Source organism: Cricetulus griseus, chromosome 4 (assembly GCF_003668045.3).
Source record: "Cricetulus griseus strain 17A/GY chromosome 4, alternate assembly CriGri-PICRH-1.0, whole genome shotgun sequence".
In the NCBI taxonomy this organism is placed as follows: domain Eukaryota; kingdom Metazoa; phylum Chordata; class Mammalia; order Rodentia; family Cricetidae; genus Cricetulus; species Cricetulus griseus.
Window position 1 is genome coordinate 89,977,664 of NC_048597.1, and position 19,095 is coordinate 89,996,758.

A 19,095-nucleotide genomic window follows, 5' to 3' on the forward strand; every position below is an offset into this window, starting at 1 on the left:
AGGTGGCTACTAGCCGCTGACAATCTCTCTTCCGGAACGAAAGCCGCGCGGGCAGTCTGTTTCCGGAGGGGTTGCCCGAGACTGGTGCCTTATTGCGCCCCGCCCCTCGCACGGCCACGTCCTACCGGAGCCGCAGGGCTGGGCCGCTGATGGTGAGGGTTGCGGCGCTAGTACTGAGGAGGGTCGGGGCCTTGGGGTGCTGGACGGTGGTGGGGCTGGCGGGGCAACGCCGCGCCCAGAGAGGCATGCGCCGGCAAGGCTGATGCAGGGTCCGGGGAGGGTCGCACAGACTTTGGGTCAGCGGGGGCCAGCTCTGGTCAGCTCTTCCTTCTACTGCCTCAGGGTGGAAGCCTGCCTCGCAGCTCGTGTCAGTACCGGCTTGGTAAACGCAGGGGCTCCCCCTGCACCTCATGGGATGCGGTCGGCCCGGGGAGCGTGTGCTACTGCTGCATGGGTCAGCTTGTTTGAAGTCTGCTCCTTTTGCAGTGGATGGCGGGTGTGACATGGTGGCAAGTCGTTCAGTCAGTGGGGGACTTAACTGTTTCGGTTCTGGTACTCAGAGGTGTTTCACGGTGCAGTCAGTGACTAGAGAGAGCTAAGTGAACAGCTCACCCCTTTCCACAGGCGCTTTCTGAATGTCTGTGTAAAGAGAGGGCCTGTTTGTAACGGGTCCCAGGATACAGGTGTGTTGTGGTCTCTGTTCTCACCCACTTTATGTCGAAAGTATACTGACAACTTAAACCAGTTGTTGAGAGGATTAGCTTTGTCAGGCCTTCGGAAGAGGTGACTTTTGCCCCAAGGCAAGCCTCCATGACAAGAAGCTTCTGTGCAGAATTGTTGAGAGTAATGTCTCAGAAGAGTGAACGAGAAGTGTAGAGATCCAGCTGGGCATGGTGGTGCACATCTTTAGTCCCAGCACTCAGGAGGCAGTGCAGGCAGATCTCTGTGAGTTCGAGGCCAGCCTGGTCTACCGAGGGAATTCCAGGACAGACAGGGCTCTGTTATACAGGGAAACCCTGTCAACTAAGCAAACAAAAACGTGTAGAGACCCTGTGGAGAGTCAGTTGTACTTCTGGGTGCATAATATATGGCCAGGTAATGAAAAAGGGCACAGCATGTGAGGGTTACAGACATAAGCAGGAGCCACATGAAAGTGATCCCTAGTTTAGGCTAAGAGGTTTGTATTTTATTGTCAGTGGAACATAGTAAGCCATTTACAGATGCATCGTGGCCTTTGCTATTATAATCCTTTAGCAGCTCTCAGCTACAGTGTACCTTGAATGAAAAGAAAAGGCAAAAGCTGGGTGTCCTTGCACATGTCTGAAATACCAGCTCTTGGGAAGCCAAGACCGGAAGACCTCCACCACTTTGAGGCCCATTAGTTATATACTAAGATTCTGTTTCAAAACCCAAAAGCAAATCTGCAAGATTGCTCAGTGGTTAAAGGTTCTAGAGTCTGATGCCATGAGTTCTCTGGGAGCCAGCCCCATGGTGGAAGGAAATAACCCACTCTCATAAGTTGTCCTCTGACCTACCTTCACACACCTGTGCCTATGAACACATAAACACAGACACAATTTGGCCCCCCCCGGGGGGGGGGTGTTCTGTCTCCTCCCCACTTCCCAGAAAAGAGAAGCATAAGAAATGAAAGTCATCTGATGATGCTCAGATTTAAAAGTACCTGGGTTTGGGCCAATTGCTTTAAGTAGTGTTATTTTCTCAAGTGAGAATATAACTTCAATTTGGCTTTTACTATCAATTTTGAAAGCTGTTGAAAGAAGAAATAACCGCACCTGTTTATTCAAGGCATGAACAGATCCTATATCTTACTATATAGTCCATCCTATCAAAACTTTGTATTTATTCTTAGTGTTTTTGTTGATGAGGAAATAAGCTAAGTATGCTCAGAAATCTATCTAACAAGGTCTTACAGCCAAATTGAAGAACAGTCAGGATTTGAAGCAAACATGTTTAACTCAAAACCTGTAACTTATGTCCTTATGTAACTTATGTAACTTATGCTATACCTGAGGCTGGCCTTTGGTTTTTACTTATATAGAATGCTATTTGTTATTATTTGATAGTGTGTCATCAAGAAGACATCTTCGGGAAGTCTTCTTATCTTTGGCTATGGGTCTGTTTAGTTGATGATAACCTTGGTAATAGGGTAGCTATTGTTTGTGGACCAAGTTCATGGACTCGGCTGGGGAAAGCTTGAAGACCTGTTGCACCTGAGATTGTATTCTCAGTGTGGAATGTAGGTGAACTTCTAAAGTTAGGTATTTCTTGGGACTTTGTTCTGCCATCTAGAAATGGGAGTGCAAGTGGTTAAAAATGAAACTATAAACTAAGTGAAGTTATACAGGACTGTAATCCTAGCATCCAAAAGGTGGAATCAGGAGGATCTACATGAGCTGGAGACTACACTGGCCTGTATATTGAGTCTTTGTCTGGGAAAAAAAAAAAAAAAAAAGCCCAAACAAATCCACTAGCTAAGATAACTTAGTCAGTAAAGCACTTGCTATACAAGCATGATGCTTTGTCAAAGCCCATGTAGGAAAGCCAGGTATGGTGGTCTATACTTGTAACTCCAACACTGGGGAGATGGAAACGGGCTCACTGGCCAGCCAGTATTGATGAACTCAAGGTCAGTGAGAGATATTGTCCCAAAAAACAAGATGAATGGCATCTGAAGATGTGCACATACATATCCACAAAAAGAACCAAATTGACCAAATAAATGGAAAAAAATGATAACTATAATGAGAATGAACTCTGTTTTTAAAAAAATCACAAATGTAATGTGTATTACTAAAAAGAGCTTTTCTGTGCCTCTCCTCACCCCTACCCCAGCTGGCTCATCTTCTTCCTTGGTGCTCAGAGACTTGCCCTTGTCAGCAGTCTGAGGTAATGAGACCCTGTATGACTGAGTCATGCTTACCAAAATTCAAAGGAGACCGATGGTAGACAGTAAATATCAGTTTATTGCCCTTCAGGCAGGACTGCTGTCAGAAACCCAACTCCTGGCGTGGCCCAGAAATTTTGTCTGTAGAACCACTTGAGGAGCTAGCTGATTTTGAACAGGAGACATCTAAGTGAGTAACCAGAGTCAGTTATAGCTGGGTTCCTTCTGTTCTGGAGGGCTGTACCATTCCATCTCTGCAAGGAGGAAGGACTACTTAGGAATCAGGTGTCTTACTTAGCACAAAATCAGAGTAAAGGGAATAAAGAGGGGAATATGTGATGATCTCTAGCTTGTGACAACCTGATACATCTGCCATCAAATTTACATCATCAGCGGAACTTGAATATTCTTGGCTAATGTCTGTCTTTTGAACAGTCTCACTGTTTGCCTTTGATCATATTATCTCTGGGATTTCTTAACTGTCCTCCTTTTTGTATTTGTCCTATCCTAGACCTATACTAGTCTTCCGATATGTTGATAAGCTGAGCTGACCATATCAGTGGTGGGTTCCCTCATTCACAGGTGGTCATCAGTCACAGAGGACAGATGGAGTCAAAGGGTATGTGTCTGCAGTGACAGATGTCAGTATGCTAGTCCTACTATCAAGTCAGTGTCACACCTTGTTAGAGAGGTTTCTTACCTGTAATTTCTCAATGTGAATTTTGATTTTTGTTTTTTGTTTGTTTTATTTTGTTTTTGAGACAGGGTCTCAACTTTGTAGTCCAGACTTGCTTGAAACTCACTATGTAGACTGGATTGACTTCAAACTCTGAGATCCACCTGACTACCTCCTGAGTGCAAAGACGTATGCCACCACACTTGGCTCAAGTGTGATTTGTAAACTCGGGATGTAGGTTATTTCACCATGAAACATGTTAAGCATAGCACAGAAAGAATAATAGGGAACTTATTCTGAAGAACATAGATACCAGTATTCTTAAATATGCCTGGAAGCTCATATTTAAATCTTACCTTTTGATAAGGAAATGAGTTAGTAGTATCATCAGCACACTTCAGAGCTGATAACTAATTGCCAGATTCAAGGTGAAGTTATATTTTCCTAAACTAAGTCTACCATATCGGGTCAGAAAACTACTAATCCTAGTAGATTCTAGTAGGGAAGGGTAGATGGTCACCTGCTGTAAGATCCCTCTCTGCCCACTTTCTTTTTTTCTTTTTTCTTTTCTTTTTCTTTCTTTCTTTTTTTTTTTTTTTTTTTGTTTTTGGTTTTTTTGAGACAGGGTTTCTCTGAATTGCTTTGGAGCCTGTCCTGGAACTCGCTCTATAGACCAAGCTGGCCTCAAACACACAAAGATCTGCCTGCCTCTGCCTCGAGTGCTGGGATTAAAGGCATTCGACCAACGCCCCCTCTCTGCCCACTTTCTAAGTTAGCTACCTTTCTGCTTGTCCTTGGATCTCCCCATCTAGCATTTTATTACCTCATCCTTTGGCAAGTACTTCTTTAATTTTCACTCCTCTAGGTCTGAGCTGCATAGCTTACAGGAGTGGAATTTCCTAGTAAGAGCTTTGGCCTTGGGCATGGTCATTTCAGGTGTTTTATGAGCAGCCAGGTCTGTTTAGTTTATAAGCTTCTGGCCACAAATTGCTATCTAAATCAGATTAAACGTAAATAAAATTTAAAGTTCAGTTTCTCAGCATACGGTCAACTACAACAGATTACAAGCTCTTTAAAAAACCTTGGAAAATCATTTGTGGTAGACTTCCTATAACTGATACTCAGTTCCTTAGGAAGGGATAAGGTGTGGCTGGTTAGATATTTTACCCTCAAAACCTAGGATGTTGTAGATGTTCAAGGATTGTTTGTGGTGTGGAAATCTGTGTTTGTTTTCAATACAAATTGGGAGCCTTGTAACTGTTACTTAAAATCTAACAAATTTCATTTCATAATGGAGTTTTTCTTCCTCCTATCAGGAATCATGGTATTTTCTTGGTTTGACTTCAAGCCATTTGTGAGACATTAAACCTTACGCTGAAAATGGAAAACAGAGTAGGACCCTTCTTAGAAGCTCTGGGCTGTTGCTGATGGCAGAAACAAAACTTAATACAGAGTCACTTCTAGCTCTTCAGAGTCTTCTTAGTCTGGGCCGCCCTGACCATGGATGGTGTACCAGTTAAACAGGATGGCTTCTGGGAAGACAAGTCAAGCAATGATATTTCATCTTGCCCTGAAGCCTCACCGGAGACGTTGGGCTCACTGGCACTACCTCCTGACCAACCAAATGAAGTTCAGAGTAAGTCAACAGGTCATTCTATACCCTAGCATTTCATTTTCAAGATGTGATCAGCTGGTGTTTTGGAGGTGGGTGTGAACTTTTCATTCTCTCAGAGTGTTTTAGTTATAGATATTCTCATTTGGTGCTAACTTTAGATCAAACATAGTCTTTAGTCAACAGAATAGGAGCCACTTGGATACGTTCCATGGTTGGTGGTAGAGCTGCTTCCTGAAGGCTTCTGTGGATCTCCACTGGTGAATTATTGTTAGTGCTTGAAATTCTACCTTTCTGGTTGATTGGGTGCCAAAGTTGTAACAACTGGAACTGATTAGTGGTCTAAGATTCCTGAATCATGTTTCTCTGTTAGCTGCTGGGTTGTTTGTGCACCAGTAGTAACGCAGTTGATTCCCAGACCCCATGCAGTCAGGAGCTAGGAATGCAAACTGCACTTTAAAAAGATAGATTACTGTGTACTGGTTCTCTAACAGAAATTGCACTGTAGGTCTTATAAAATGATGTGATATTCATACCCAAGAGTGGATTCTTTCGTGGAACCACATCTTGGATCTGTCACTCAGGAAGATTCATGGAACCTATGAATAGGGTAGTTGTGAGGGTTAAAATGAGTGGTGTATATAATGCCAAAAATACTGGAATGTAGCTCAGTGATAGAATGCTTCCCTGACATGTGTGAAGCCCTGATTTAATCCCTACTGTCTAGTGAACATCCAGTAAGTGGATGCAGCCATTTTTGTCTTCTGTTCATCCTGATGTGTATATTTAAGTTTGTATTTGGAAACAAAGTCTTCATGCATATTGGATCTTGTTGCTTTTAGATTTTGTTTAAGGTGTAGTATGTTGCTCAAAACTTTTGTTTAGAAGTCTACACATCAGAAAGTGGTATTAGCCACTTGTAACTTGTATCTGAAATGCAGAATCCCTGCACCCTTTAATAAAGGGTGACAGTGTAGGGCCAGAATCCTTGCTCCCTTTAGCAAAGGATGACCTTTATTAAAACTGACAGTGTGGGACCATCTGTGTCCTATAGCAAACATGTCTTGGTCATTGAGGATTTCTTTTTCAAGGAGGCATGTCAGTGAGTAGCAGGAACTTTTATTTGCAAATAGCAACCCTGTTTTTACTTGGCCTGAGCAAAAAAAGGGGGGGGGCATGTGGAATTTCCTGCATGCCCTCTGGATATATCTTGGTACCCATTGATATTGGTGCCTGTGAGATCTTAGGTCACTGAGCCTGGGAATTCCTTCGGATGGACTCTGCCTCCCCCAAGTAATTTACCCACCAGGGGAAGGCAGAAGAAAATCTAAATTTGACTTTATCTTTTGAGCAAGAACTGTGTTTTGGTTCTTTGTACAATAATGGTGGTGGGTGAGGCTGGATTTGGGTCATGAGCCTTATGGGTAAACTTAGGTTTTAAAATTTTTAGTGTTTTTGAGATACAGTCTCTTAGAGCTCAGGCTTTCCTCAAACCTGCTATATAGCTCATATATAGATCATGAACTCTTGACCTTCCTGCTTGTGTCTCCCAAGTGTTGGGATTATAGGTATGAATAGCCACACCTGGTTTGTGAATAGAGTTTTTATAATACATAATTCTTGCTCATCAAGCCAAAACAAAGTTGGCTTCTGTTCACTTTTACAGAATCACTCCTCTTTGGAGGAGAACATATTCTGAATTTACTTTGAAACCAGCACATGAAAATATGAGCGTGGACTCTGGTTAGGCCTGCTGTCACCTGTATGTGTTTGAAAAAAATTCTCAGCTTTGTTTTAAGCCTCTGCCTGCCTACACACACACATTTAAAAAAACAATAAATTTTCAAAGGTTTTTAATTTTTCTTAGTGAAGTGGGAAGGAAACATGAGCTAAATACCACAGTCATAATGTGGAGGGTGAGGCTAACTTACAGGTGAGGACATGAGACTTTGCCCCAAGTCTCCCTGTCCCACAACAGCTGTGGGACTTATTTCCTGAGAGTCAGAGAAAACAGACTTGTAAAATGTGGATAAGCTATGCTCATGGAACTTAGATGTAGCCGTGTGTCTGGAAATGACTAAAACTTTTTCAAATACAGTCTAACATACTTTTTCTCTCTCTCTTTGCAGGTGTCAGTATTGAAGTAAACAACAGCATTTTTAGAGAAGGAGGAAGTCCAGATAGATCCAGCCAGGAGGCCCTGTGTCAGAATGGGCAGTTCCCAGACCATCCGTTGTCTCTTGATCCCACAGCAAGCCCAGTGGGACCTGATGCCTCTGCAGGTGTGGATGGTTTCCATGACAACCTAAGGAAGTCTCAGGGAACTAGTGCTGAGGGCAGTGTTAGAAAAGAAGCTTTGCAGTCTCTCAGACTCAGTCTTCCCATGCAAGAAACGCAACTGTGTAAGCATCCATTCCCTCTGGACTCTTCCCACCCCTTGCTATCAACATCTTCTACTTGGAATCAGTGCCTTACTGCTCCTGTGTGACAAGTAGACAAATCTCATCATAGTACTCAATGGGGGAGGCAGAAGGATGCATCATGATGATGTAGCTTCCCTTTAAAGACTGCAGGTACATCTGGATGTTGGAACTTTCTTCCATCCAGTACTAGCAAAAGTATCAGACTCCCTGACAAAGGCATCTCACATGTCATTCTTCATGGGTGGCCAACAAACAGACAGGAATTCTGTCTTAAGTTGGTAAACCAGATTCTCACAAGATCTTTTGCATGTTTATATAAACATACTCAAACATACCCACATATTTCTCATTGTCTTTAAAAGTGAAGTTTATGTGCCTGTAATTAGCTACTTGTGAAAGGCTAAGGCAGGAGGATTGAAAATTGAGGCCAGCCCAGCAACTTAACAAGGCCCCTGTAATTAACAAAACAAAAGGAATCTTAGGTGCTAGAGAGATGGCTCAGCAGTTAAGAGCACTTATTGCTCTTGCAGAGTTGGTTCCCAGAACCCACATCAGTAACCCCAGCCCCAAGGCATATGATGCCCTGTTCTCACATCTGTGGTTATCTGCACTCAGAGTCACACACAAACACACACACTTAATAAAACCTATTTTTAAAGTAATTTTAAAATAGGATTATATTGTTTAAATAATTTTACAAGATTAAAACACTTGGTTTTATCTTGTGGCTCCCCCACAACCCAGAGCAACTTGTTTTGGCAGCTCCATGTTACCTAGTGTATTTCATTTACTTTTAATGAGATGGGGTTTCTCTGTATGGCCCTGGCTTTCCTAGAACTTGCTCTGTAGAACAGACTGGCCTTAGAACTCAGAGATTCACCTGCCTCTGCCTCCAGAGTATTGGGATTAAAGGCAGGAGCCACCACCTGGCTTTCCTGATAACAGTCTAATGCTTGGCCATAATGGGCAGTGTTACAGCTAGAATCTTGGCGCATGTGTCCTTGGGCCATTAAGCTTGCTTCTTTGTGAGTCAAGCAGGTCTTTAGTCTATGTCCCACATAGTCATATTGTTAGTAACTGATGAAGACACTTTCCCCCCTGCTACAATATATAGACTATATAGACTTTTTTTCTCTCTCTCTTTTTGGATAAAGAAGCAAAGCCTGATGACCTCAGTTTGAGTCTTCAGAATCCATGTAAAGATTGAAGGGGAGGGCCAGCTCTACAAAGTTGTCCTATGACCTCCTCACTCATGCCATATACTTGCCCATACACATAGAGAATAAAAATAATTAATTTAATAAATTTAGGGTCTGATGAGATGGCTCAACTGGTAAAGTCATTTGCATAATCCCAAGGACCTGAGTCAATTCCCAAGACCCACATGATGGAAAGAAAAATGACTCATGCAAGTTGTCCCTGACCTCACAAGCATGCCCTCCAACTTGCATGTTCCCACCTCTCAGATAGATAGATAGATAGATAGAAAGAATTATGCATTCTTAATAAATAAATTATGCATTTTAAAAATGACCTGGGCAGTAGAGGCACACACCTTTAATCCCAGGACTCATGAGGTAGAGGCAGGTGGATCTCTGTGAGTTCGAGGTCAGCCTGGTCTACAGAGTGAGTGCCAGGACAGGCTCCAAAGCAATGCAAAGAAACCCTGTCTCAAAAAACCAAAAAACAAACAAAAACAAAAAAAACCCTCTATCTCATACAGCTTGTCGTGGAGTTTTAGTATTATTTAAACCCAAGAGTAGTTACTGATTTGTGGCATCTGTGCAACGACCATACCCCTTGAATTTGTCATGCATATGGCCAAACCACCTGAATGACAGTAGCTCTGTGAGAAGTCAGTGCACAGATTGCTAACCACAGTGGTGGGGCCTAGTGAATTCAGTAGCTGTCCATATTTTACAGATTTTTTTTTAAAGCTCTTTTTAAAAATGTTGTTTTTTCAGAATCTATGTCTGAAGAGGGTGGTGTATGTAAAAGATAGTTAAATTATGCATTTGTCCTCTTTTTTGACCTTTTAGCCCTCTGCTGATGTTTCACAGACACATCTTCTAGTTATTAGTATTAAAACCACAAACCCAGCCCTAGTGAGTGGCTCTCTTGGGTTTGCAACTGCAATAACTTTAGGTCACCTGCTCCCCAACAGGTTGAGTTTTAAATATTTTAAATCATTTTTTGATTTAAAAATTTCCATTTGTGCTTACTATCCTTGAATATGAGTTCTGGATTGAGCTCATTGTTAGGAAACCCAACGTAGCCTGCCCTTCGCCCTCAAAGGCAGTACCTTCTAGGTCTTCACTTTACAGTGTTTGAATAATATGGTTAAATATGCTCTTGATTTTTATATGGTGTTATGATTTGTTACTGTAGAAATTGAGATAATCTGAATGTAATTTCATAAGAAAATATATCTTTTCTTATGAGAAGAGGCCCCTTGACACTGTATCACTTGTAAGGCAGATTTTATCTGTATGCAGTGCTGTGGCTCTCAGTTTTCTCTCAGTCTGAAAATTGTCATGAAATGCAGGTGACTGTGTGTGGTTTACAAGCTAAAACATATTGGTGATTAAATTTACAACAACCAATCTGTGATTACCAACTTGCTTTCTGTGCCCTGCTCCCTATCAATCTCTCAATGGCCATTTCCCTTGCAGGCTCCACTGCCTCTTCATTGCCCTTGGAAAAGGAGGAGCAGGTCCGACTGCAGGCCCGAAAGCGTCTGGAAGAGCAGTTGATACAGTACCGAGTAAAGCGCCATCGGGAGAGGGTGAGTCTCCTGGATTGGAGTCTGGTCTGTATGCTGTTTCCTCTGTGTGAGTTCTGAGCAAGTCTGAGTCCTACAACATAAATGTCCTTGTTTACCTCTGGACTGTCCAGTCCATATCTGAGTTTCTACATCCCTCACCCTTTCCCTTTGTGTTCTTTTCTAGCAGTTACTGCTCACGTGTTTATAACTGCAGCGTTTGGGATGTTTGTCATCCTGCCTTGGGATTACATTAATTTGGTAGAATGACAGGATTGAAATTTTCCTGAAAGAGAAAGTTATGCTGGGGCTAGAGAAATGGCTCAGTGTTACAGCACCTGTTGCTCTTCCAGAGGACCTGGGTTTGATTCTCAGCATCCATATGGTAATTCACAATCCTCTGTAACTCCAGATCCAAGGCATACAATATCCTCTTCTGGCCTCCAAGGTCACCAGGCATGCACATGGTTCATAGATACACATGTAGGCAAAACACATATACATGAAATAAGAATAATTTTTAAAGAAAGTAATATTGACATACATAGCTGGAGTTTTCCCTTTATCACAAATATCACTCAGGCCATTGTAGAATTTCTAGTTAGTATAGTGATGTAAGAGACAGAAACACTAACAAACAGGAGAATTGGTGTTATTTGCAGGTTGATGATGCCTTGGAAGACTGTGAAAAAACAACTGAAAACCATTATTATATGTAAAATGTAAAATGTAAAATGTAAAAAACCAAATTACATATAATAATGGTTTTAGGAAATTATCTGTTTATTATTCCAGTTAATTAATGGAAAAACCAGTAATTATCCTACCATGATCACTTGGAAACAATAATTTGCAACAATAAAAATGACAAGATAGCTGGGAATTAAAATGATGATAAACAATGTTTTAAATGGAGCAAGAGTTCCACCTAGGTAGGTATTGTGGCACAGTTACCCTAGTACCAAGATGGAGGCAGGGGAATCACAAGTTCTTGGTCATCTTGGACTCTGAGACCCCTGTGTCAACATCCTCCTCTCTCCACAAGAAAGAGTACCATGTGTCTTTGCTAAGGTATGTGTAAGCTCATTACCTTTGGAATAATTTCAAAATTAAAAACTAAAATACTTTCTAAACTAAAAGTAGACCTAATTTAATAGAACTTTAAAATTTTTTTTTTCGTATATCTGAGAAACTAACCAGGACGATAGTCAGGAAAGTTTTGTCAAGAAAGTTAGATGTTAGATGTTACTTGCTTTAAAATGTTTCAAGTGATGGCCCAGGGATGGTCAGGTCTGGTTACTTGATGCAACTTGAGTGGTGAGAGACAGAATTAGAAGATCTGCTGCACCCAACATTCTGAGGGTCGGCAGACTGCCATTAGTAGAAAGAATGTTCATTGGTGCCTACTTTCTGGATGATAATTTTAGAATTCTGCTTATTAATCTTTTTCTTTATTTTATGTACATTGGTGTTCTGCCTGCGTGTATGTCTATGTAAGGGTGTCAGATCTTGGAATTACAGACAGTTGTTAGCTGTCATGTGGGTGCTGGGGACCGAACCCTGGTCCTCTGGAAGGGCAGTCAATGCTCTTAACCACCGAGCCATCTCTCCAGCCCACTCTGCTTGCTAATCTTAATCATATTTTTATACTTCTGTTTTCTTCTCAGTCCAGTCAACCTGCAACAAAAATGAAACTTTTTAGTACACTTGATCCTGAGCTCATGTTAAATCCAGAAAATTTGCCAAGAGCCAGTACTGTAGCTGTAACAAAAGAGTATTCCTTCCTTCGTACCAGTGTTCCTCGAGGGCCCAAGGTAGGCAGCTTAGGGCTGCTGGCACAGTCTAAGGAGAAAAAGAGTTCCAAATCAAGCAAGATTCGGTCTCTGGCTGACTATAGAACTGAAGATTCAAGTGACTCTGGTGGCCTTGGTTCCACTGGTGATGCTGTTGGAGGTTCCTTGAAACAGAGTAGAAGCAGCACTTCAGTTGTGTCTGAGGTTAGTCCATCATCTGAGACTGATAACCGTGTAGAGAGTGCCTCACTGGCTGGGGATAGCGTGTCGGAGGCTGATGGAAATGAAAGTGACAGTTCCTCACACAGCAGCTTCTCTACAAGAGGGGCCTGTGGTGTCCTAGTTAATGTGGCCATGCCCGGAGCAGCTTATATGGTTGATGGCCAGGAGATTTCTGTGGAGGCCCTGGGCCAGTTTCCTTCAATTAAGGATGTACTACAGTCTGCAGCAGCCCAGCACCAGGATCAGAACCAGGAAGTCAACGGAGAGGTGCAGAGCCGCAGAGACAGTATCTGTAGCAGGTAAGGTGGCTTGTATTTTTGCTAATGTATCCCAGTCTTTACATTAACTTTTCACCGACACAGAGTCAGCTCTAAACCACTTGTGTAGTATGAAAAGCATACATCTTCTCATGTTATGTAGACCTATCTCTTAAGACTTCCCAGGTGCTTACAAACTCCTGTTTCTAGAGCATGTTCTTCTACAGGAGGCATGGACATTAGATTCAATTCACTGCTTAAGGGTTTTTAAAAATCTGGGAGGAAGCTGGGTGTTAGTGGTATATGTGTATGATCCAAGCATTTAGGAGACTGAGGCAGGAGAGTTGTAAGTTCAGGGTCAGTCTAGACTACATAGGGAGTTTCAGGTCACAGAGAACCTGTGTATTTCTTACATAATAGAAGGACTCTCTGTTTAAAAAACAAAAACAAAAACAAAACAAGATCAAAAAAACAAAAAACAGGAGCAGAAGGGTGTGTAGAAATTGGACAATGTGAGCAAGTATAGAGGTTTAACAGCTGTTAGGTTCTCATCTCTTGACTTTATTCTCCTGACCCCTAGTGTGTCCATGGAGAGCTCTCTTGCTGAAACACAGGATGAAATGTTGCAGGTTCTTAAAGAAAAAATGAGACTTGAAGGACAGCTGGAGGCTTTGTCATTAGAAGCCACTCAGGTAAAGGATGTTTTATTGTTGCTTAATGAGCCAAATCTTTGAAAAGAATGTGTATATCTTTGCTCTGTATAATTTTTTTTTTTAAAGTTTATTTATACAGTGTTCTGCCTGCATGTATGCCTGCAGGCCAGAAGAGGGCAGTGAGCCACTGTGTGGTTGCTGGGAATTGAACTTAGGACCATCATCTGGAAGGGAAGCCAGTGCTTTTAACCACTGAGCCATTTCTCCAGCCCGCTCTGTATAATTTTATAGATATCCTTAAGTGTAATTCTTCAGCCAAGTTGTCCATGCTACTCATTTTGTCTGCAGGGTGTATTGGTCTCATACAAAGTTGTGGTAGTTGATTTATGACTCATTCTTTCCCTTTTGCTCCATCAGAACTTGCCAAGAGCAAGTCCTAAATATACTGAGAGTCTGTGATAGTTCATTTCTCCTGATGATTTTACATTTCTCTGATAGAGTAAAAGTTTCATTTTGTCCCCATTAGTACTTTTTGCAATGGCTTCTGCATTTACTTTGTAATAGTTTATTTTTCAATTCTTAAAGATTATTATATTTACTGATTTATTTGTGTTTGTGTGTGTGGTAGGGGTAGATGTGCTCATGCTGTGGCATGTGTGTGGAGGTTAGACAATTTGCAGGAGTGGCTTGTTCTTTCTGCCACATGGGTTTGAGGGCATCATTCTTGGAAGCAAATGACTTTACCTGCTGAACTACCTTGCTATTCCAGGGTCTGCTTTGTCTGATATTAATTTTACTATATCTTCTTTTCATTTTGGGGGGGATCTGGAGAGATGGACCAGTGGTTAAGAGCACTTACTGCTCTTCCCAGGGCCCACGGTTGTTTCATAGAATCTCACAGCTGCCTTTAACTTCAGCTCTAGGAGATCCAGCATACTCTCTTCTGTCCTTTGAGGGTACTCCCATGTATATACACACATACACATATATAACATTAATTTTTTTTGTTTGTTTGTTTTTGTTTTTCGAGACAGGGATTCTCTGTGGCTTTGGAGGCTATCCTGGAACTAGCTCATGTAGACCAGGCTGGTGTCGAACTCACAGAGATCCGCCTGCCTCTGCCTCCCGAGTGCTGGGACTAAAGGCGTGTGCCACCAACACCCGGCCAACATTAATTTTTTTAAAAAATGATTTTTCATTCCTTGTTTTTCAGGGTTTACTGTCTCATATGAAACTTTATTTATTTATTTATTTATTTATTTGTTTGTTTGTTTATTTATTTTGACACAATTCTCAGGTAGCCCAGGCTGGCTTTGAACTTGCTGTGGAGCTAAGGATAACCTTGAACTCTTTATCCTCAGGCCTTTCCCTCTCAATGACTTGGACCTTGCCTTTGCCACCATGCTTGGCTTGTTTTATATGGGTTTTTTGTTTTGTTTTGTGTTTTTCAAGACAGGGTTTCTCTGTCTAACAGCCCTACCTGTCCTAGAACTTACTCTGTAGATCAGGCTGGCCTCGAACTCATCTCGAATTCACAGAGGTCCACCTGCCTCTGCCTCCCGAGTGTCCAGGATCAAAGGCGTGCACCACCACTACCTGGCTTATTTTTTTCTCAGTAGCAGAACTAGATTTTTATCTTTCTATCAACAGTTTAGAGAGAGTGTGTTCAGGGGAATTCAGCTATATGCTTTGTGAGGGAGATCATACACACACATACTGAGGCAGCAAGAGGCCTGACCTGAGGCTGTGAACACCTGCTACAGTGTGAGAAGCCATGTGTGGTGAGATTAAATTGCTTTACTAAGTACATGTGTCATGCTTAAAAATTCCTTAGGCATAAGCCAGTTAGTTTAGTTATACATAAAACAGTCTTCAAAGGTAACCTCAGAGGTTTTAAGAGTAATCTTGGGGGAGGGCTAGAGTTATGACTCAGCAGGACCCTGGTTCAAGTCCAGCACCGATATGGCAGCTCATAACTGTCTGAACTCCAAGATCTGACACTCTGATACAAGATCTGACACTCTCACATGCAGGCAAAATACCGATGCAAATGAAATAAAAAATGGGTAGAAGTGACTTATTTTTCTGAAAGCCATTATGGTCATTTGGGGTTATTTTCAGGCACTTCAAGAAAAGGCTGAGTTACAGGCCCAGCTTGCTGCCCTGAGCACAAGGCTGCAGGCACAGGTGGAGCACAGCCACAGCAGCCAGCAGAAGCAGGACTCCCTTAGTTCTGAAGTGGACACTTTGAAGCAATCTTGCTGGGATCTAGAGCGGGCCATGACTGACCTGCAGAACATGCTAGAAGCTAAAAATGCCAGCCTGGCATCCTCGAACAATGACCTGCAAGTGGCAGAGGAACAGTATCAGAGACTGATGGCCAAAGTAGAGGACATGCAGAGAAACATCCTCAGCAAGGACAACACAGGTAAGGTCTGCAACCCAATGTGATTTCTAGATCTTGTAACTGGTGTCATGTGGATGAAGCTTTAGGTTCATGTTAGCTTAACATTTAATACAGGAGGCTGTACATTGCTAAAGTAAATAGAATTCTGGCTGAATTCTTACGAGTCTGTGCTTTTGCATAAAATAGGTAATGTAATTTTAGAAATTGACTTTGGACTTTTGACCACTAGAAGTAATCCTTTCTACTTCTTTTTTCCCCTAAATCCAATGTTTGGGGGGGAGGTAGTTGAGCTTTATCTTTATTCTACATTCATTCCTACTAATTTCTTTTCTTTCTTTCTTTTTTTTTTTTTTTAAGATTTATTTATTTACTATGTATACAGTGTTCTGCCTGCATGTATCCCTGTAGGCCAGAAGAGGGCATCAGATCTCATTACAGATGGTTGTGAGCTGGAAATTGAACATAGGACCACTGGAAGAGCAGCCTGTACTCTTAACCACTGAGCCATCTCTCCAGCCCTATTCCTACTGATTTCAAATGTCATCTAAAATATTTAAGAGCAATGCCTATATTGTTGATTAGTGGCCCTTTGTTCACTAATTCTTCACTAAGACTAATGCTTTTAGTCTTCACCTAAGCCAAACCCTGATATCAACAGACACTAAGAGGATATTATTTGAACAGGAGTTGTAAAGAGAGGGAGAAGTGGGGTTGGGAGATTGAAGACCAAGACCTCAGGACACTGAATTCTATAACAAATTTCTTCCCAGGTTAACTTTATTTGTAATTCCAGAGTTTACTCATAGGACTTTTATAATTGTCCCAGGCATTGCCAGATTAGCTAAGATTTGAGTTACTTGATGTGTGTTCTTCTAACTCTGTAGAAGAAGGTGACACTCAGTTCTCTTTGGTGAGACTCTTGTCCAGTGCAGTGGAGGGCCATGTCTACAGTCTTTGTATTTCAGCTGAGACTGTGAGGCTACGATGACCAAGGAGAACAATAATAAGCTGCTATCCCAGAAGCTTATTTCTAAAACCAGAGCAGAGCAATGTCCATGTGACAGATTAGTAGGTGCTAGTGCAGAATCAACCATATGATGCTAATGCTGTTTCTTTATGGCAATTGATGTCATTGGGTATTCAAAGATGAGAACCACAGTGACATGGCAGTTTCTGGGACACATAGTTGGTTTTTGGTCATTGCAGATTCTATAACAAATTTCTTCCCAGGTTAACTTTATTTGTAATTCCAGAGTTTACTCATAGGACTTTTATAATTGTCCCAGGCATTGCCAGATTAGCTAAGATTTGAGTTACTTGATGTGTGTTCTTCTAACTCTGTAGAAGAAGGTGACACTCAGTTCTCTTGTTTACTCTCAGTCTTACCCTCAGCTCAGACTGTCCTTTTTGTATCTGTTTACTGTCACATGTCCAATATTGGGCTTTCTTAGGGGATGTTTTGCTGTTTAAAATGGCTCCAAATGCTGATATTCTGTATTTGAGGAAGCTCTGAGCTCTTCTGTGGAGAAGACAGTTTTTACAGAAATTTTGCTAAGGCATGTTGGCTGACTTCCACAGAGCTGCTGGTTATGAGCTTTATAGCCATTCATCATAATATAAATAAAAAGACAGATAGGTGAATAATTAGTAGATAATAGAGAAGTAATTCAGGAGATAAAGTATTTTTTAATAGATTTGTTTATTATGTATACAGTGTTCTGCTTGCATGTATGCCTGCAGGCCAGGAGAGGGCACCGAATCTCATTACAGATGGTTGTGAGCCACCATGTGGTTGCTGGGAATTGAACTCAGGTCCTCTGGAAGAACAGTCAATGCTTTTAACCTCTGAGCCATCTCTCTAGCCCAATAAAGTATGTTTAAACAAAATCACAGATAAATGTTACTAGAACCATTGTGTCTAGGAACACACAGGAGCCCCCTATCTGTCTGGGAGCAGTGGTTCTCTGTCCACTACTGCTGTTTTTGTGGTGACTTTGTAGAGCATGGTCATTATGCATAACCAACATCAGCTGTACTTATTCTCTCTGTTGACTTCAACTTTAGGTCAAATGACCAGTCAGCTGTGGCTTTTGTTAATGCTGGTCAGTCTGAGTTGCCTGTGCTTGCTTACTTTCAGTGCACGACCTTCGGCAGCAGATGGCAGCCCTACAGAGTCAGCTCCACCAAGTACAGTTGGAGCGCACAACACTGACCAGCAAGCTTCAAGCATCACAGGCTGAAATCACATCTCTGCAGCATGCCAGGCAGTGGTACCAGCAACAACTTGCGCTGGCCCAGGAGGCCAGGGTCAGGCTGCAGGGAGAAGTGGCACACATACAGGTATAGTGCAGAAAACTCCTTTCAGGGATATGGCATGTGCTTTCCCGTGCATTACAAAAGTGTTTCTAAACTGAGTTTGATGGCATCCAAAACTCTAAAAACTAAGACAAGATGATCATACATTGAAAGCTACCAAAATGGGGGAAAAATTGTTTATGGTTTTAGATTTTATAGACATGTTTTTGTTTAGCATCTGTTGATTACTTCATAGCCACACCCCTCCTCTCAAGAACCTCTCATGTCTTTTCTTCAACCAAAAGGTAAATCTTCCTTTGACCTGAGCCCTCAAACACACATTTCCGAGGCTTTGAGGCTCTCCCATCCTGTCCTCTGTGCTTTGAATCTCTTTCTTGTATTGTTCTTGTGTGACAAAGAATTGAGCAGGCAGTCGTCCTTCTCAGAGTTTGATCCTTCTCTGGCTGCTTGGCTTTGACCAATAGATATTTTCTACATGAACTGTTACTTGCAGATCCTGTATGGGACATTTTCTTCTTTCCTATTTTGTTAGCACAAGCTAAACAAGCCAGCCTTTGAATTTGTATGTGTGAAAGCATGCCTTTAGACAGAAGTAACACTGATGTGTATGCTTTAGTGTGGCGCTTATCTGGCAGCTCTACTTAGGCAGCATGCCTTTGAAACATGCAAGATAAACAGGCAAGTTTCTGGAATGTATTTTACTCTGAAGGTTAGGCCTGACTGGCTATACTGATTAAAGATGCCAAAGAGCACTTCCAGTCATCCTTTTAAAAATTTAGCTTAGCTAAGCATGTAAACACATCTGTAATCCCAGCACTTGGAAGCCAGAGGCAGGTGGCTCTGTGAGTTCTGAGGGTAGCCTGGTCTACAAAGCAAGTTCCAGGACAGCCAGAGCTATCCAGGGAAACCCTGTCTCAAAAAAAAAAAAGAAAAAGAAAAAAGAAACAAACAAACAAAAAGGCATAAATTGCTATGCTCTTTAGGTGTGGAATATTCAGAGAAGTTGAATTCATGTATAAGTCAAGGAAATTGGAAGGTAAGAGAAAACAAGGAGCATGGCAATTTGAGGA

At 41.8% G+C, this 19,095-nt stretch overlaps 1 protein-coding gene and 1 long non-coding RNA gene across 5 annotated transcripts in view; one reads left to right on the plus strand and one right to left on the minus strand.

Moving 5' to 3' along the window:
* Positions 1-19,095, plus strand: part of Golga3 (golgin A3) — a 45,019-nt gene continuing 25,924 nt past the window's right edge. Inside the window, exons 1-8 of one of the 4 annotated variants that reach the window (XM_027415846.2) lie at positions 1-152; positions 4,898-5,217; positions 7,323-7,595; positions 10,289-10,401; positions 12,045-12,691; positions 13,230-13,341; positions 15,424-15,730; positions 17,847-18,049. In XM_027415846.2, coding sequence (XP_027271647.1) covers positions 5,082-5,217; positions 7,323-7,595; positions 10,289-10,401; positions 12,045-12,691; positions 13,230-13,341; positions 15,424-15,730; positions 17,847-18,049 — 1,791 coding nt within the window. In that variant the 5' untranslated portion in view covers positions 1-152; positions 4,898-5,081. Of the gene's footprint in view, positions 153-3,505; positions 3,525-4,897; positions 5,218-7,322; positions 7,596-10,288; positions 10,402-12,044; positions 12,692-13,229; positions 13,342-15,423; positions 15,731-17,846; positions 18,050-19,095 lie in introns of those variants that run through there. The other 3 variants (XM_035443225.1, XM_035443226.1, XM_027415847.2) reach the window with 3 other exon arrangements.
* LOC118238646 lies at positions 10,173-10,765 on the minus strand. Its single transcript, XR_004769488.1, has 2 exons — positions 10,716-10,765; positions 10,173-10,471 (listed from the first exon to the last, which is right to left on the minus strand). It is a non-coding gene; the product is annotated as an uncharacterized LOC118238646 (long non-coding RNA).